Source organism: Marmota flaviventris, chromosome 12, assembly GCF_047511675.1.
Source record: "Marmota flaviventris isolate mMarFla1 chromosome 12, mMarFla1.hap1, whole genome shotgun sequence".
Taxonomy (NCBI): domain Eukaryota; kingdom Metazoa; phylum Chordata; class Mammalia; order Rodentia; family Sciuridae; genus Marmota; species Marmota flaviventris.
Window position 1 is genome coordinate 101653847 of NC_092509.1, and position 20361 is coordinate 101674207.

Sequence of the window (20361 nt, forward strand, 5' to 3'; positions counted from 1 at the left end):
GCATAAGTTCACACTGCACCCATTTCACGAGCTGGTCACAGAAGATGACTCTAGTTGTGGGGTGGAAAGATATAACATGGGCTTAGACGTTCTGACACCCATCTAGGACTTCTCTGATTCTAGCATATCGGGCTCATGCTATCTGCTCCCATTAGACTCGTTCCTTAAATCTGAACTTCTAAGAAAGGAGCCCTCCTTTCTCCCAGAAGGTTCCCGCGTGTAAGACTGCGAACGACACCCGGCATCTCCTCAGCCCCCACCAACACGTCCACGACACAGGACGGGCCAAGGTCCACTCCTTGCCTCTCCTCTAGTCACAGCGGAGAGGGCCCTTCGAACGGTCATCCCAGACAACGGCAGCGGCTACGAAGACGCCCCAAGTCTCCTGTACTAGAGACTGAAAACGCCAGGGTTTAAATGGACGTCCCCCACCCCGGAGAAGAAACAGCGTTGGGTCCTTTTCTCCTGAACCCCGACACAGGTAGGATGTCTATAAAAGCCCCCGACACACTTGGGAACCCAGCAGCGCTGTTACCACCACCACCTCCACAGAGGTGACAGGAGGGAGGCGCAAGGCCTCCCGGAAGCACGACCCGGGGCACGGAACCCCGCGGTTCCCTCAGGCCGTGTCCCGCTCCCCGCGGAACACGGAGGCGGGACAGAGGAACGCGGGGGAAGCACAGCTGGGGACGATAAACTGGAAGGTGGGGGCGAATGAAAAGAGGTGAGTGGGGACCTACTAGTTTAAGTAAGTGTGTAGACGTATACAAAGAGACATGCGAGAAGCATCAGACTCCGCCAACACGGCCAAAGTCGTCGCCCCGGACATGTGATTTGCCCAACTTGCGTGAAACCCCGCGAGAGCTCAGCCTCAACTCGCCCTCTTTCCTGTAGGCTAAAGACCCGCCCTGCGCCCGCCCCGCCCCAGGCCCCGCCCCCCAAGACCGCAGTATCCGCTTGTGTCAATAAAGTTGCGGCAGACAAGATGGCGGCTTCCATGCTGGGCTCGCTGTTACGGACGTTCCGGCAGGTCAGGCCCGCGCCGTTCTCACCTCCCTACCTCTCATTCCTGAGTGGCGTAACCTTCGGTCCCCACGACCCTACCACCGTAGCACCCCTCGAGGACCAGACCCAGGCTTCTCCCCACCACTTCCGCCTCCGGCTCTACTCGGGCAGGTTGGAGCGGATGGTGTGGAGACCCCGACCACACATAGGACACGGAAGGAGTGTGGGTCGAGGAAGAGAGAACCCAGGGCAGAGCGGTGGCGCGGAAGCCGCCGGTGACAGAATTCCCGGGAGCGGGGTGGGCGACCCTGCGGAGAGGTGCCCGGCCGCTTAGAAGAAGGGCTGAGAATTGACCGCGGAGGGTAGCAGTGTGGTGAGGCCGGAAACGTTCCCGAGAGAGGAGGAGGAAAGAAATTGGAGACTGAGTGTGGACGAGCCTTTAGGAGGAATTTTAGTGTAAAGGCAAGCAAAAGGTGTGTGTGAAAATGTGTCACTTTCCAACACGCATTATTGGCATCATGCTAATTATTACCACTGAGTGTATGTCCATAAAAGTTATTTATCTTTTAATTAGGAAATCTATTATTTTTAATTATTAAAATGATCCCAAACAACTTTTTAAAAATTGCTTCATAATAGGGACCGAAAGATTGCACTGGCAGAGCTGAGGCCTGACCGTCCTGACTCGTTCCTGGCCTGTCTTTTAGGTGGTTCCTTCATTAGCTTCACGCCAAGTCCGAAGTTACTATGTAGACTGGAGAATGTTGCGTGACGTGAAGAGACGAAAAATGGCCTATGAATATGCCGATGACAGGTTGCGGATCAATTCCCTCCGGAAGAATACCATTTTGCCCAAAGATCTTCAGGTTAGCTAATTGAGTCCCTTCCTACCCCAACATCATTAACTCACATCTGATAATTTTCTTCAAAAAATGTTTATTTTAATTTTTTTAGTTTTAGGTGGGCAAAATGTTTTATTTTTATGTGGTGCTGAGGATTGAATCCAGTTTCCCTGCATGCTAGGGGAGCACTCCACCACTGAGCCACAACCCCAGCCCTCACATCAGATGACTTTTGATACTGTTTGTTGTGACTTAGTTATCCATATCATTTCTGGAGAATAAAATCCAGTTGCCCAGATCAGCATAAACAGCCTTGAAACTTGGGTGAGTTTCCTAACTAGCCTTCATCCCACCCTTTTAGCAATCAAGGCATTAGGAAGTGTTGCTGGTGCATGGGGCCAAGTGCCTCAGGTGCTTGAACATGACGCGAACTGTTCTTGCTCAGGACCTGTCTTCCTGGACTCCCTTGCCCACCTCTGGGCTGAGGTGGTCTGCCATTTAGGCTTCTTTTCTTATCATCAAGTTGAATAAAATGGAATCAACCCTACTTGACCCTCTGAAGCATAAGGTCCTATGCCTAAGTACAACATAGAACACTTGTTTCAAAGAGCCTTGTGGGGGGGGGGGGGACCTTGTCAGGGAGTATAATTTAAACTCAAGGCCATTCACTTTACCAAAAGCTCATATTTATAAATAAATAAATAAATAAAATTTACAGATTCTTTTAAGTTTTGTCTGGATTAAGCCAAATGAGCAGAAAACTGAATTTCCTGGACTGCTCAGTTATGGCTTTTACCATAATGGTTTTAAGCTGTCTGTACTTAGGAGTACTAAGAAGAGTCTCTTGAGACACTTAGCTGAAGACACTGTGATCACAGAAGCAGAGAGTAGTATGGTGGTTTCTTGGAGCTAGGAAGCCAGCGGTAAAGTTGGGGAGATGTTGGTCAAAGGGTTCAAACTCAGTTATAGAATGGAAATGTGCAGGGACACCAAAGCACAGCATGTGGCTACCATCAGTAATTCTGTACTGTATACTTGGAATTTGTCAAGAGGGTAGGCAAGTGTTCTTACCACATTCACACAAAAGGTAACTATGGGAGATGATGGTTATCTTTTATTAGATTGATTGTGGTAGTTTTCACACACACACACACACACACACACATATAATTCGTGTTCTATACCTTAAATATACACATTTTAGTTGTGAATTACATGTCAGTAAAGCCAGAGGGAAATGTTGGGTGCATTATTTATGAAGACCTTCTGTCTGGTGTCAGTACCAGCAACAGCAGTGCAGAGAATCAATGTGGAAACTGCTGTTGCCAAGCAGCTCACAAACCAAATTATGACCCAGTTCCAGAAGCTTATAGGCTTTCAGTGTGCACTTTTTGTGTACTAAGGCATTTATCTTTTCTATGTTGACTTCCTTATTCCAAATGTTCTCACATGTAAACTGTCTTAAAACATTTTGGGAACAAGGGAAGTTATGCATAAATAACCAACTTATAGTCATTTGTGAAGATCTGCTCCATGACACTTTGTTTCAGCCTCCCAGCCCAGTCATTTCTCCTCTCCACTTCTTGCATAGCACTTAGTATCCACTACTTATTGACTCTGTCATGCTGTTTTGGAGCTAGGAGGCCAGGGGTAGGGTTGGAGAGATGTTGGTCAAAGGGTACAAACTCAGTTATAGGATGGAAATGTGCAGGGACACCAAGGCACAGTATGTGGCTATCATCAGTAATACTGTACTATGTGCTTGGAATTTGCCAGTGGGTAGGTAAATGTTCTATTCTCTACATATTTCATAATAGCAATACATGCATAAGCATGGTGATCAGGAACTATTCTTAATGCTTAATAGTTTGTTAATTTAGTGGCTTTCATATGCATTGATATCATTTAACTTGTGGGGTTTTTGTTTTTTTGGCACTGGGGATTAAACCCGGGGCACTTTACCATTGAACTACATCCCTAAGACTCTTTTTTCTTTCTTTCTTTTTTTGAGACAGGGTCTTGCTTAGTTGCCCAGGCTGGACTGCTGCCTTAGGCTCTGTAGTAGTTGGGGTTATGGGTGTGTTACTACATCCAACACATTCTTTTTCCTTCTTGAACCCAGGTCCTCAGACGCGTTAGGCAAGTGCTCTAACACTGAACCACATCCCCAGACCTTGGTTTGTGAATTTTATGACTATGTTAAAGTTTCAAATTATAAACTACACTGGAAGGATGTCAGACATTTCTGGCAGCCTTCTGGTCTATGGGTTTCTACTCAGGTTAATGTTTACTACGTGTCCAGGGTTCTTTGGGAAGCTCTGGCAGACAAAGAACAGCCCTTTCTTTAAGCATAAATTTATTTATTTATTTATTTTTTAAGAGAGAGAGAGAGAGAGAATTTTTTAATATTTATTTTTTAGTTTTCGGTGGACACAGCATCTGTTTGTATGTGGTGCTGGGGATTCGAACCCGGGCCGCACGCACGCCAGGCGAGCGCGCAACCGCTTGAGCCACATCCGCAGCCCTAAGCATAAATTTAAACATCTAGAAAAAGTAAATGCATGTGATCTGTGTAGTAATGTTGTGATTTCCTTTAGGAAATGGCTGATAAAGAAATTGCAGCCCTTCCCCGGGATAGCTGTCCTGTTAGGATTAGGAATCGATGTGTTGTGACATCTCGTCCACGTGGTGTAAAGCGACGCTGGAGGCTTAGTCGAATCGTCTTCCGACACTTAGCTGACCATGGGCAACTTTCTGGGGTCCAGCGAGCAATGTGGTAAAAATCAGCTCCAGAACCAACTGATCTTTCAGGGAAGACTTTTTTTGTGATGCTGTGGATCAAACCCAGAGCTTCCCACATGCCAGGCAAGTGCTCTGCTATTGAGCCACATCCCCAACCTGAGACCCTAGCTTATATAGGTGTCCAGTAGAATTGTCTCATCTACCCTGTGATACATATAGTTAAATTACTTTCAAATTTTAAGAAATTTGGCTATTTCCTTCTGTCATTAAATTCTCTAAAAGATTAAAAATACTGTTCATATACATGATGTAAAGAGTAGAGCAGGCAATAAAAAGTATTTTCTGTGAAAACAGGCTTTGTATGCTTCTTTTTTTTCTCTATGCTTTTCCTTTAAGAGTTATCTTTTAGTAACACATAAGGATTTCTACATTTTTTTTTTTTTTTGAGTTTTACTTGGTAAAACAGTATTTATCTTGTAGATATAACCCAACCAACTAACAGACAATTTAATTCTGGGTTAGTTTCCCTGCCCTGCAGAGGCTGCCTTACTATTAGTTGTTAAACAATGGATTGGAAGTTAGAGGTGATGACCTGTATTACTGGCTAATACGCAACTGCTTTGTGTTGACAACTGAACAGAAGAACCATCTGTTCTTATTACGTCTTTACTGTAAAATATGCCTCTTTAAACTTTGTTGGAATAATATATATTCCCTATATTCAGCAGGTTTTCTTGTGCAGTAACTAAACAGTGTGATTAGCCCAGTGATGAAAAATACGTTACTATGAAAGAACCCATTTACATACATGTGAAATACGTATATAAAATCTTCAGCTAGGTGCTTTGGTGTTTATAATCCCAGCTACCCAGGAAGCTACTTGGGAGAAGGATCCCTTAAACTAGGAATTTGAGGTCAGCTTGGGCAACAGTGAGGCACCATTAAAAAAAAAAAAAAACCATCAGCACAAGAGCCCTGTCATGGAGGATTTCACATTATGTGAAGGGGTTGACTTCATTTAACTACCAGGTACTAGAAAGTTTTAAGCAAAGGAATGACAGTTCATCTACAGATCTCTGATAGCTGTCCCTTAGATGGCCATTTCCTAAACACCAAACTAATACTTTGATCTTGGATTTCCCAGCCTCCAGACTGAGGAATTTTCAAGATTCTATTATTTACAAATTAATCTTAAAGCTTTGAAAGGTAAATCTGTAAGCAAGACAGCCAGTTACGAGGATGTCTTGATTGTTCAGGAATTGAGGGCCTGAACCAAGATAGTGGCATTAGCAAAAAGAGGACAGATTTGCAAAGTATTACTTAGGAAAGAAAATTAGGTAGGACTTAAGAAACTAATTATATTATTTAAGAGTGAAGATGGCTCTGAGTTCCTGGTAAGATAAATGGAAAGGGCAACTCCAAGACAGAATATAATGGAAAAAAGAACAGGTTTAGGAGAAAACAGAGTTCAGGTTTTAGTCATGCAATATTTGAGATACCTATCATCTGATGGAGAAGTCTAGTATACACTGGGTACCATAGTCTGGAACTCAGGGTAAGAATGAAAATTTGAGGGAATTGTGATATACCTTAGATTCATATTTTCTAATTTATGACAAATTACCAACTAGAATGCTCTAATACCTAAACTAGTAACTGACGTTAATTTCTCTGACCCCCAATTTTGTGTAAACAACCCAGTGGTTGCAGTTTAAGATTCCTTTGTGGTTATTTTTGCCTGATAGTCCATCTCACTCGCACTGGTATTCAATTTTATTCTGCTAACTTGATGTGTTATGGTTTGCATGTGCCCTTTCAAAATTCATGTTGACTTATCAATCCCTGGTGCAACAGTACAGAAATGAGGTGTTAGGAAGGTACCACCTTCATGAATGGGATTAACACTCATTTTGTATTTGTCCCTTTTGAGCAATTCAACCATGTGAGAATTCTTTAGAAAGCATCATCTTGGAAGTCAAAAGCCTTTACCAAACACCAAATGCAGAGCTAGTACTTTGATCTTGGATTTCCCAGCGTCCAGATGAAGAAATAAGTTTCTATTATTTACAAATTAATCTTAAGGCATTTTGTTACAGCAGCAGGAATGGAAAAGAGTTTGATTTACTTTCAAATTAGGGTTATTTTTACATTTTCAATTTTGTTTTAGATGGTTCTTAAAAATGAACAGTACATTTATTAAGTATTACTTTTATCTCCATCTCCTTTCTTCCCTGTTGGAAGCAATTTTTCATTAATTCTGAGTTTCTAAATGATTTTCTAAAATAGAAATAAGTATATTTACATTTCTAACCATTTCTTACAAAGGTAGTAGGACTACTTTGTTTTGTCCTTTGCTATTCTACTACTCGGACCTGGTGATTCTCTGTCACTACATAGAAATCATTTTTTTTTGGTGTGGCTGGAGGTCCTCTCCCTCATGTAGATGTAACCATACATAGCATTTAACTAGTCCCATTGTTAGATATTTGGGTGTTTCCAATCTTCTGTATAGATCATTCCAAATATTTGCCAGTTTATCTTTCCCAGAATTCTAAGCCAGAGGTAAAACACATTCCATTCCACGTGTCCTTATTTCTCTATAGCCTCAACACAATAGCACCAGTATGTTTATCTTCTGGAATTTTCCCCAGTGATAGATAAGAAACAAACAGTGTAGTTTCTTAATTTCTTTTCTGAACAAGACGAACATCTTTCTATATTTCAGGTCATTTACTTTTTTCCTATAAACTGTAATTGTTGAAAATTTTCAACATGTCATTTTTGGTTATGGTAGGTTTTTTCTTGCCATGTATTCTTTATGGATTTTCAAATTCTTTTTGGCTTAATGGTTATTACCTTTATATGCCATCTGATCCACAGCAGACCTAATTGCTCCTACAAAGATGCTTATCCTTGTTTTGATTTAGTTTCAATTTTAATTCTGTATTTGTAAACAAATGCATTTAAATCTACACAGAAGCATGTGACTGAGTGTATGGTAATGCATTGCTTAAGCTGGAAATAAGTAATCACTCTACAGCAACTTCCAAGGACATGTACAATTGAATTTTATGCAAAAATTCAGGTTTTACTCTTATTACATTAGTGGGAACTGATGTCACTAACTTACAGGCAAGCAAATACTTCTAGCTGAACAAAAATACATAATTTATAATTTTTATGAGGCAGGACTTGCTTTTTACATTTCAATGAAAATGCCATATAACTCTTTCTTGGGGGTACGGGGTGGGGGAATAACCAGGTACCAATGAAACCATCTTTGGAGTAAGTATTTAATAAGCACATTTTATTTAAATAAATCCTCCAGTAAAGGAGAATTTACTGCCTTTACTGTAAATAGTTATGTCAAATTTATATGTGCAGCTCTCCAACATTCCCTTATTGGAAACATCCATATTTCCACATCACAGTTCCCAAAAAAGATTTAAATGTCTCAAAATTCTGTATCTCCTTTGGCTTGCTTCTCTCTTGATTCCACCCAGGCTTTATTAATGGTTCGCTTCATATCATCATCTCCATCTTCATAAATTTTCTTTAGAACATTCATTAATCCCTCACTAGGATCTGTTTCGGTGTCGTATGAAGGCTTTCTATTAAAGAAGAACACATGTGATAATGAAATCAAAGCATGGAAAGACACAATTTCAGATTGATGCTGGTAGGAAATAAATGGGTGGAGATAAGAGGAAAATAGAGTATCAAAGTACCCTCGATCCAAATATACAAATTCATCTTAATGAACATATACACTAACCACACATGTACACATCATGTACCAAAGAGTGGTCATCAAAAACGGAGTTACTGTGGGGCACTGTAATTTCAAGTGATTTTTTTTAGCAGGCCAAATAATAAGGATTCGGCTTTTAATTTTTAAGAGTATATTTCTTTACGTTATGTTTTTAAAAAATACTCTGAGGAAAAACCCACAAGCATTAACATTATACAAAGATACATACCGAAGTGCCTACATTTTATTAGAAAAGCCCTTCTCTTAAGCCTGAGATACATGGATCTGGGCCCCAGTGGTGAGAGCATAGTCTTAATAAATATGGTCAGTACCTCCAGTTCAATGAAAGTCCAAATGTATTTAATTCATTAATTGCCAGATTCTGTATTGGGCACTGGAGATACACACAATAAGACAGGGTCCTATACTCGGATATTTCAGTCTGAATTTAAAATCAATTCCTCAGATAGTTTGGTATCCCTCACTCTAGCCAACCACAGCCCAAATGCATGTGGCTACCAAAGAAGTGAGAAACACAGACAGCCAACTCAACGCAGTCATGAAGGATAAAGAGATTCATCTTTTCCCCTAAACCAGTGGTAGTGAAACTAACTATACATCACAAATATCTGAAGAATTACTAACACACATACATGAATATCTGAGCCTTTCTGGAACTCCTGAAACAGAATTCCTAGGAATAGGCCCAGTATCTATAGATGTACCACCATGCTAAGACTGAGAGCCAGTACTAAAGAGCCAACTCTAACTACAAACACCTACAAAGCAACCTGTGGAACACATGACCTCTTCCAGTAGGCTGTGGCAGTTGAAAGCAGGTAAGACAATGGGGTTACTCAGTGGACATCAAAAACATAAATGGCCAAATCAGTCTCTACAGCTTCATTATCCATAAAAATCAAACAATAATCCCAACCAAGAAAATGATTAAAATATTTAAAAGAAATAAAAGTAGACTTACTCTTTTTCTTTGCATTCTTTTTCAACCTGAGTCAAGTACTCCCACCGTGTATTTTCTGCTTTCTTTCTACATAAGATGAGAACTGTATCGGTCTTTACCTAGAAGCGGGAAAAAATATAACTTATAAACACATGGAGATTAGTATATTTAGAAAACAGTTACTTGTTCAAGAGCCTGTTATATGTGGGACTTATTCTAGATAAAGAGGGTGCTAATGGAGGATGTGAGCAGGAACCTGTGAAGGATTCTCTGGAGAGGAAACAAGATCTGGAGAAGGGCATTCTATGCAGTTGGCAAAGCCAACAGAATGGCCCCAAGATGAGATGATCCTGGTGTCTGAAGAAAGGGAGGAGGTGGCTGAATTTTAATGACTGAAAGAAAGAATGATATGAAGTATGTTGGGAGGGTGAGGAGGAAGAAGGAACCTCCAACTCCTTTCACAGTGATCAATATTAATTCCCAGAAGTCTCTGAATATTTCTTCAATTATAGGACTGGTGGATGAAGAGGGTTGCAGGGAGACACAAGCTAATAAATTCTCTTATAATATTCCTTAACACTGTAGAATGACTTGTCTACATACCTGATGCATTAAACCTCATTCATTCAAATGATAGAAAAGAGGATTATCTAAGTTCATGACAAGTATGAAATTTAAGACACTTCCATTATTTTTATAGCTTCTACTACAATTAGGTCAAGTAGTTAAGACCTCCTTTTATGTATCAGAAACTTTATACACACAGTATACCTAACAATAGCTACCATTAATTTAAACATGTTATATATAGTAGTTCACATCAGCATATCATTACAATTTTGTGAAATAAATTGTTATCACTGTTCAAATAGGGAAAGTGAGGCACAGTAATAAGCTGCCAAAGGTCACAACTAATAAATGATAAAGTTGGCATTAAACTCAAGCCTCGCTCTTAACCATTTAAAAAGTTTATTTTCCACCTGATTTTAATGCAACGTTATAATAATCTTCTACAGGATAAGTTATAATTCTTCTACAGGATAAGTTGGTAAACGTTTTTGTAAAGGGCCGGATAGTCAATATTTAGGTTTCACAGAGCATTCATCTGTTACAACTACTTAACTCAGTCAATATAAATATAGTACAAAGGCAGCCACACCAACACATAAAAAAAGTCTATACTCCAATGTTACTTACAAAGCAGGCATGGTCTGTAGTTTGCTGCTCCCTAATATAGCCAATAAATTCTAATTCATCTGAATTCTAAATCAGCCAGGTATAACTTAGTAAGTTTCATAATATTCTGACAAAAAAAAACAAACCACTCACTTTTTTTGAACTGCCTTCCACAGAGATGGGTTTCAAGAGATTGTTCACAATCATGGAGTAACTCTTCCCATTTAGATTCTTTACCAAAAGATCAAATGACCTACAACACAACAGCAAATGCATTATCTTTCTGGTTGTATAAAAAGGTCATCTCATAATTGCCTTTCTTTTTGAGCGGGGGCAGGGGGGTGGGTGGTGGTGGTGGTGCTGCTGCTGCTGGGGATTGAACTTAGGGGCACTCAGCCACATCTCCAGCCCTAGTTTGTATTTTATTTAGAGACAGGGTCTCACTGAGTTGCTTAGTACCTTGCTATTACTGAGGCTGGCTTTGAAGTCACAAACCTCTTGCCTCAGCCAAACCGTCACCATACCCAGCTACCTTTTTTTTTTTTTTTTTTAAAGCCACGGACTTTATTTCAGTATGTACATTTGGGTAACCCAGATGATTTTCACCTCTGCAAAAAATTATAATTTGTTTTACAATCATGCTTTATAAAGCATATTTAAAATAAGCAAAATCTTAGAAACTTTACAGAAATGATAAGGCAAAAAAAAAAAACAGGACTCTTCATGAGCATTGTCTTTCCCATTATGTTGAGAACTCACCTCTCTGTGAAATGAACCTGCACATTCTCTGCGGGAACTTGATGAACTCCCGTTAAAGTGATATAGATTTTCACAAACTTATCAGATTGATCCCATCCTAGCAACACCAATAAAATATGGAACACAAGTTAAGTCTCCAAAACTGCTTCTTTAACAGCCAACATAATGTGGCTTATAATAAAATTCAGTAAAATAAAATAAAAAAATTAAGTAACATGAAAAAATTAAAATTTAAGAAAATTTCTAGGTGGAGGAAACCTCAAAACTGTTAATACACTTTACCCAAAGTTACTCAAATTCTCAAATTCAGGTTTTGAACATAAAACCCATTTTATTTTCCTTCAAATAAAAACATGACGATTACATAAATTCATTTACTCTTTTTTGGGGGAAATAATTTTCTCCTAAGCCTACATAATACTAATTCTCTGCCTAACGGGATGGTGAAACATCAGCACTGATTCTACAATCAGCTCTACTTATGTAAAATACAATCCTGACTTCCTCAATTCCTTTCCAGGACATGGTAGATGTGAGTTTAAAATAGTCCTAGTCTTCATCTCAATGTGTTCATCTGACTAACCTACTAATATCTAACAAAATGCCATTTCAAAACATATTGTCAAACTAACTTACATGAACTGTCAAATATTAAACTAGATGCAGGGGACCAACTCATACCATAATTACTGATTTTCACGGTATATCCTGTTGTGATGGGAGCAACCACAGCAGCTGGCTTTTCATTATCAAGAAGTTCTGGTTTCTTCTGTGATTTCTGTTGCATCTTGTTCTTTATTTCTGTCTCAATCTTGTTTTTTTCTGCTGTAAGGGCATCACGTACTCTTTTCCTAGTGGTCTTTTCCAGCAACACCTTTACCTCTTCTAGATCATTCTGCAGCTGTGTTAAAACAGAAGGTAAATTAGCTGTGATAAGTAAGACCTACCACCTTTTTTTGGGGGGTGGGGGGGGCAGTATTGTGGATTGAAGCCAGGGACACTTTACCACTGAGCTACATCCCCAGTCCGTTTAAATTCTGAAACAACCTCAAGTTGTCAAGGTTGACCTGCCTCAGCCTCCTTACTCTCTGGGATTATAGGAGTGCATCACCATACCCAGCTCCTACCACTCATTTCAACTTACTGAAATAACTAAAAATTAAGAGGTTCATCTGTATTTTCCATTTTGGTAAACTATTATCTGCCTTTGTTTTAGGACATTTATTACAAGAAACTTTGGAGATTTAAAAAGAAGAACACAAAAAATTTTCTCAAAGAAATTAACAGATTTTAAAAAAATTTAGTTATAGATGGACAGTGTCTGTATTTATTTATTTTTATGTGGTGCTGAGGATCAAACCCAGTGATTCACACATGCGAGGAAGGCATTCTACCACTGAACGTAGTCCCAGCCCAACAGAATTCTTTATAACTCCTAGTCCAGCATTATCAAATGCTAAAAATTTTTAAAAATATTAAAAGGGCTGAAGGAATCCATGCCGACAGGCTGTGGCAGGTTTACTGAAGCAATGTTCTACTTTCATACAGTGCTTGGTCCTCACTGATAAGTTTTATGCTAAATACCCCACATGAAAAAGTTTGAATTTTTAAGACAAGATTTTTAAAAATTCTGCTTTTAAGACTATATCTGGGTCTGGGGTTGTGGCTCAGTGGTAGAGTGTTCGCCTTGCATATGCGAGACCCTGAGTGATTCGTTCCTCAGCACCACATAAAAATAAATAAGTGAAATGCCGCAGTCTGGCTGGGCACAAAATAACCCAGCTGCCAGGAGGCACTTGTAGGTTCAAACAGGAACTCCTTTATTGCTCGAACTCCTGCCAACCACACGGCCCTTCCAGGAACACCACACACCATCCGGAACTCCCTCCCCGTCCCGCAGGAACTTCTTCCGCCCTCCACAGGTCTCAGGAAGAACTCAATGGGTGCCCAAGGCAGCAGAAGCCGCCCTATTGCCGGACAGCAGGGGTCCATATACAACTGAATATACAGCCTGTTTCAATCCAGCATCATCCAGTCACAGCAATTATACACAGCTTAATTATCATCATCTTAATGGCTCACTGGTGTCACCTCTCAACCACTCCTTCTGGTAATGTGCCAGGCGCCATTCCGACTAGGCTGTGGCTCTCAAAAGTGAAATACAGTTGTTGTGTCCAACTACAACTAAAAGATAAATATTAAAAAAAAAAAAAGACTATATCTGGTTTGGCAGCTACGTCAGTCATACAGTAAGACATCTGAGACTTGGTTGTGCACAGGAAAAACCAGAAAAATGATCCAAAATGCAACATCTTCTCGGAAAGGAGGCTTAAGGCTTGTTTTCTTCTCATACCTACTGAAGTGTGTTCTACTTTCTGGACATGAAGTCAAAACTTTATGAAGTTCCACCATTAAAAGACACTTTTAGAAAACTGCTGGCTTAAATGACATGCCTCCCCCCCAAATTTCTTTGACAAAAGTGCCAATAAATGCACAAGATCTTTCCAAATAACTGAGTTCTGGTTTCACAGTAGCCAACTTTATCAGAAAAATCTTACTTCATAACTTGACATTAAATAAAAGGGTCAATATAAAAATCTTTAAATACTTGAGCAGCCTGTAATACCATCAGCTTGTGAGGTTGAGGCAGGGGGCTTGTGAGTTCAAAGCCAGCCTCGGCAAAGTCAAGGTGCTAAGCAACTCAGTGAGACCCTGTCTCTAAATAAAATATGAAATAGGGCTGGGGATGTGGCTCAGTGGCAAGTGCCCCTTACTTCAATCCCTGGTATCCTTCCCTCACCAAATACTTGATAACTTAGTATAACATCAGAATACTATGAAGTTTTAAAGCCTTTATGTTTATTAGCCTTATAAAAATGCAGTAACAGAAAGAATACTTTCCTTGTATTCTATGTCTTTAAAAAAAAAATTTTTTTTTTTTTTGTAGCTGAGGCCGGACAGCATGCCTTTATTTTATTTGTTTTTATGTGGTGCTAAGGATTGAACCCAGTGCCTCACACAGGCTAGGCAAGCGCTCTGCCACTGAGCTGCAGTCCCAGCCCCATTCTATGTGTTTTATTATCTTATCTAACTCAGATGCTGTTGTTTCCTAACAGTATCAAGCTCCTGTCTATTATCTTCCCTCCCCTCCAAGGAAAACTTGTACTATTAAGACAAAAAAAAAAAAAAAAAAAAGCAAACTCATCTTTTGAGCATAGTGTTTTAGTTCAAAGTAATCTTCAAACTATGATTTCAAAAACTCCTGTTGTTTCTTCTACCAACATAACAAAGATACTAAAATGTATAATGAGTGTACTTGTTCCCAGAGCAGGGATTTGTCAAAAATGGGTAATGTATTAAATAAACCTTACTAAGAGGTTTTATTTTTGATCAAACTAGGATTCCTTTATCTAGCCAATTCCAAAGAACTGAGAATTATTAAGCAAGGGATTCCCAGTGGCTGAATTCCCAGGCCGTCTTTATTGCCAGTTGTGGCTCTGAAGTACTGTGGTTAAGGTATCCACTGAAACAAATCACAGAACTGTACCCCAGAGTTCTTGTTCTTTATAGACCTGAAACCAGCAAAGGTCATTCCTTTCGTATGCTTTCTAAACACATATTAATTTAAGATGCAGTTTCTTATCTAATTATCTTGTAATCATCCCTTGTATGTCTTCTTGACATACATTTGTTTTGTGAATGCAAAGACCACATTTCCCTTTTATTCTTATACCTTTATCTTCAAATGTTTCTTCATTATTCATTAGAGACCTCAAAACCAAACTACCTCAAAAATGGGCAAAGGATTAGAGACTTTTCTCCAAAGATATACAACTAAACACCAAGCACGCAGATGCTGAACCTGTTTAGTCACTAGAGAAACACATCAAATACATGAGATACCATTTCACATACCCATTAGGATGGTATAAAAACAAAAACAAAAAGCCCCAGAAAATAACAAATGTTGATGAGCATGTGCAGAAACTGAAGTCTTCATGAGCTTGTGGGAATATAAAATGGTACAACGACTTTGGAAACAGTCTAGCTGTTTCTTGAATTGCCATATGACTTAGCAATTACATGCTTAAGTATGTGTATAACCCACAGAACTGATAGCAGGTCCACAAACTTGTACACAAATATTCAAAGCATTATTCCTATTAGTCAAGAAGGGAAAACAGGGCTGGGGATGTGGCTCAAGCGGTAGCGGGATCGCCTGGCATGCGTGCGGCCGGGGTTCGATCCTCAGCACCACATACAAAGATGTTGTATCCGCCGAAAACTGAAAAATAAATATTGAAATTCTCTCTCTCTAAAAAAAAAAAAAAGAAAGAAAGAAAAAAAAGAAAACAACTCAAATGTCCACCATTGATGATGGGTAAAGAAAATACTCATCATGTGGCCATACAAAAGAATTCTGTTCTGACACATGCTACACCATGTGTGAACTTGAACACATCCTAGATAAAAGAGCCAAAAAACAAAAGGCCGCATACATCATGATTCCACTTATATGAAATGCCTAGAATAGGCAAATCCCAAAACTAAAGCGATGGTGGTTGCCAGGGGAGAGGAGGAGTGGAGAGTGAGGGCTTACAGAGCACTTAAGGGCTTTCATTTTGGGGGCCGATGAAAATGTTCTGGAACAAGATAATGCTTATGGTTGCACAACACTGAATATATACACTTCAAAATTGTTCAAAAGGTGAATTTTACGGCAAAACACCACAAAAAGGAGGCGTCCCTAAACGTGTATCTCAGTATCTAAAATTGAAAGCGTTCCTTACTTTGATGGGGGATGACACTGGGGGATGACACTGGGCTAGCCACATGCAGGACTGTAAAGCCACCGAGGCTCCCCTCAGGTCACATGGTACCCAAGTCAGTTGTGGCAAGTCACCCAGATTAATTCTTCATGTAGATTTTTACTTAAAACACAATTTTTAAATTTACAGTACATGTCATTCAAATGGAAGGGAAATTTCTCAGAAAGCGAATCTTACTCGATACCCAGCACTCAACCGTGGATAGCAGCATCCTGTACTGACACCCTACAGTACAGGCAGGAAAAAGGAATGCTTAATCGTCCCATTTTGTAACGGAGCAAAAGTAAGCCTCCACAAAGTTAATTCGCCCACTCCAGCGTCTAGAGAGCTAAAAACAGGCCAATTTCCTACCATTAATTACAGCTAATTTTCCAGTCATTTATTTTTAAAAACCAGCACATATATAGCCGTCTGCTGTTTGCCAAGCACTTCTCCAACCCTGACTCCCAACACTGACAACCCTGGAGATGGATACCACTACTCCGGGGCGGAGCGGCAAGTCCACTCGCCCAGGGAAACACAGCTACGCGTTCGGCTAGAGAAACACCTTCCCACAGCCTCCCGCCGCGAGCTGACCCAGGCTTCTGCAGCCAGCTTTCGCCTGGCGAAGCTTCCGGTCCCCAGCCCGCAAACCACGGCCGCCAGGGCCCGCAGACACGTGAAGGTGACCGGCGCTCGCAGCCGCGCCGCCAGCACTACCTGCAGGCGGGCGGCACCGCCCCGCCCCCGCCGGCAGCGGCAGGTGGGGCGCGGGAGCCCCGGGAAGCGCGATGGCCACAAGGCGTGGGCCGAGACGGACCCTTACCTCGTCCAGAGCTGAAGCCATGGTCCGGCTGGGTCAGCCCGCGGGCCCGCACTGCAGCCGTGCACCGGAGACAGGAAACGCCGCGCCAAGCGCGCCCGCCGCGAGCGATGCCCCCACAGCCGGAGCCGGCGCGCACACCGACCTTGCGCGAGACCGGGGCCCGCCTTCCGCACGCGGCGCCTCTGGAACCTTCGCGATGCCGCCGCCCACCCCGAGCGCCGCCCTCCCCGCCGGCCCCGCCCCGCCGAGCCCGGCCCCGCCCGCCGGCGAGCGCCTAGCAACGCTCAACTCTCGCGATCTCAGCGGCAGCTCCCGAAGAGTAACGTCTCTCCCCCTCCGCCCGAGCAGTCTGGTGTGTTTTGCTTTGACTATGTCTGCTCTGGCTACGCCGTCGCAGCTCAGAACCGCTATTTTAACCCCGCCCCGGAAATGACGTAAATACTCGGGGTCCAGGTCGGAAGCTAGCTGGCGAGTGGACTCCGCCCCCACTCTCTCCCTTTCCAGGACACCCAGCCAGCCATTTTGTCTAAGGCTAGTGTGAGAAACTGCTAGAAAAGGACACAAGAAAGGACACAAAAGGAAGAAGGAGCAACCTAGTTATATTAAGATAAACATGTTAAGGATGGAAGATTCCTGAAAGGAACAGCTCGATTCTCTGGATTTTGGCGCGCTGGAAACATCACACGGCTAGTTGACGTGGTGGCGTCATCCCGGGCTGCGGCTGCCTTGGCCACCTGACAGGGCCTAAGGGCGCTACCCCGGGTTAGGGCAGCTGACGAAATGCGCCTCCTGTGGCTGCAGTGTCGGCCCCGCCTTCCTAGGCGAGCTGTGGAAGCACGCTTTTTCGGTGCCGTAGCCCGTGTACTGACCATCCCGCGAGTCTAGTGCGCCCCCGCATGAGGCATGAGCAGGCCTGTAGACCCTCAGGAAACGGGGAGTCGCCTCTCTCGGAGCCAAGTTCCGCCCCTCTCAGCAGGGCCCGGGGAAACTGGGTGTTCACAGGGTGTTAATTTCCGGCAACATCAAGACGTCAGCAATACAATCGAAAACGGTACCCTTGAGAGGTCGGGTAGCCCGCAGTCCGCTGCCCAGGGGGCCCAGGGGGCGATTAGAATCAGCAACCCGAGAAGGACAAAAGGCTGGGAAAGCGCAGGCCGACCCGGACGGTCGGGAGAAATCGCAAGAGCAGAACAAATAGTCACAAGGCTCGGGTCCAGTTTCTCTCCACAGGGACAGGAAGGGAAAGAAGCCAGACCAGGGTTCACATTGTGTAGTTCCATTTAAATGACGTCTCAAACTAGCAAGCCTGTGTGTAGCCTGATGCATTCAAAATGAGGATCCACTTTCTTGTAGTCGGGAGCACAGTGACAGAAAGGAACCACCAGGGGGCTTTTGCGGTTTGACTAAGGTTTCTAAATTAGGATTGTAGGCGTGCACACTTCATAGACTTCACTGGGCTGCATGTCAATTTAAGCCTTGCTTTTGCAAGTTATACTTGAGGCCCAGGAGGAAATTAGGTGATAAATGTCACAAACTGGACGGGAGGATCAAAATATGTCAGGAATCAAAGGACTTCTTACCACTGCCTCTAACTATCACCACCCCCGTTCTCTGCAGGATTTGAACGCTGGTGTTTTCGTTACTCTTTCCACCTACTGGGTTTGCTCTCATCTCCAAGTTTACAGTGTGCTTTCTCTGCCTGGAATGCTCTCCAGATCTTCACTCTGTTGAGGTCTCTTTAAAGTGTCAATTGAGGGGCTTTTCTAGACTGCATTAATTCACTCAGAGAAGCAAAATTAGTAGGATAGAGAATGAAATAAAAAATAAGGAATTGGCTGGCTTACATAATTGTGAGAATTGGCTAATCAAGTCCAAAAATCTGGAGACCAGGCTAAAACATACGATCACAGGCAGGCTGTGCCCTATGAGAACTGGTTGAAGCTTTTATCTGCTGGAAGTCAGGAAGGGACAAACAGGAACCAGGTGGAACTCCATTGAAGTGAAGAAGGGGATTCACCCCTGCTTTTAAAACCTTTCAACTCAGCAAATCAGGTCCCCCTGGATCATCCAGGGTATCTCTCTTACTCAGAGTGAATTGATTATAGCTTTAATTACACATGCAAAATGTCTTTTCAGCAACATTTAGTGTTTGAGTAACTGGTGAGTGTAGGCCAGCCAAGTTTACAAATCAAAAACCACTATACCAACCATCCTACCAGTTTCATCCCAACAGCCTATCTCCCTCCATCCTCCTACCCTGCTGTTCCTTATAATACTTTTTACCACCTGAAATTTGATTATCCTCTCTTATAACAGTTCTCAGTTGGGGGCAATTGTGGATATTTTGCTCATTCTTCTGCACCCCATACATTTCACAAGAGTATGGAGATATATTTGGTAGTCACTCTTTGGGAAATATAATTGGCTTTTAGTAGGTAGAGGCCAGTGAATGAGGATGAAATAATAGATAGTAAAATGCCCAGGCTGTCAGGATAATGGGCCCCATTCAACCTGCACCACCAAGGCCTATTTCAAATGTAAAAGACTTGAGGCTTACCTGTGGGAATACCTCTGGCCAACTCCTTTGCCCCAGAGGTGGAGAACTAAAGGTGGAGGTGAACCCAGATGGAAGTTACAGGAAGGAGGAGGGTTACAGAAAGGATGGAAGTGAACCCCATGGTAGCCAGGATGGCTTTTCAATACCTATTTTACATAGTTTTTGCTCCATGCCCAGAACCATATATAAAGTTCTAGGTTGCACACCAAAGTTGGTTTTTCTATCAGGCCCCCTCCAGCATGGTAGGAGTTTTCTCTCTTCTTGCTTAAATAAATCCTACTCTGTTTACTCTTCTCTCTGGTGATTGTGGAGTTCATTCTTCAAAATTTACAAGACAAGAACCCAGAGGAAATTGGTGAAGCAAGAATTTAATCTCATCTCAAAACTTTGGTTTCACCAGGGATACTACTAAACATCCTATAATGTATAGGACGCCCCCTCCCATCATCTAACCCATAAAACCAGTGGTGCTGAGATTAAGCACTGCTCTAGGCTTTAAGCTCCACTCAGGAAGATTTTCTTTGTTCTCATTTTCACTTAGTCTCACTTAGAGAGTGGCAAAGTAGGCAATCATCAAGTACAGCTTTAATTAATAGACCAGCTAAACTATTTTTAACACACTTGTGAATGATTCATATCAAGGAAACTTGGTGAAGGATGTGGACAATAGGCTTCTGGGAACTTCCTTATTTCCCTACCTGCTCTTCTGTCCCACCCTAAATGAGCCTGCCAACCTGTGAGTTGGGATTAATTTAAACTCTCAGAAGCCTGTTTTCCTATGTCTAAATGAGGACCAGAATACCTAATAACAGAGTTTGGGAATTAAGTTCAAGATAGCACAGTTAAATTCAAGATTTAGGGGCTGGGGCTGGGGTTCAGTGGTGGAGTGCTCGCCTAGCACATGTGAGGCCCTGGGTTTGATCCTCAGCACCAC

At 42.0% G+C, this 20361-nt stretch overlaps 2 protein-coding genes across 2 annotated transcripts; one reads left to right on the top strand and one right to left on the bottom strand.

Annotated features, from left to right (window-relative positions):
* Window positions 1–923: 923 nt before the first annotated feature.
* Window positions 924–4940, top strand: Mrps14 (mitochondrial ribosomal protein S14). Its single transcript, XM_027935044.2, has 3 exons — window positions 924–1030; window positions 1713–1871; window positions 4445–4940. The coding sequence occupies exons 1-3, from the start codon at window positions 986–988 to the stop codon at window positions 4625–4627; spliced, it is 387 nt and encodes a 128-aa protein (XP_027790845.2). The 5' UTR covers window positions 924–985; the 3' UTR covers window positions 4628–4940.
* A 2693-nt stretch (window positions 4941–7633) lies between these two features.
* Cacybp (calcyclin binding protein) lies at window positions 7634–17061 on the bottom strand. Its single transcript, XM_027935002.2, has 6 exons — window positions 16871–17061; window positions 11918–12137; window positions 11237–11333; window positions 10631–10730; window positions 9323–9420; window positions 7634–8200 (listed from the first exon to the last, which is right to left on the bottom strand). Exons 1-6 carry the CDS (start codon window positions 16889–16891, stop codon window positions 8044–8046), a joined length of 693 nt encoding a protein of 230 aa, XP_027790803.1. The 5' UTR covers window positions 16892–17061; the 3' UTR covers window positions 7634–8043.
* Window positions 17062–20361: the final 3300 nt, after the last annotated feature.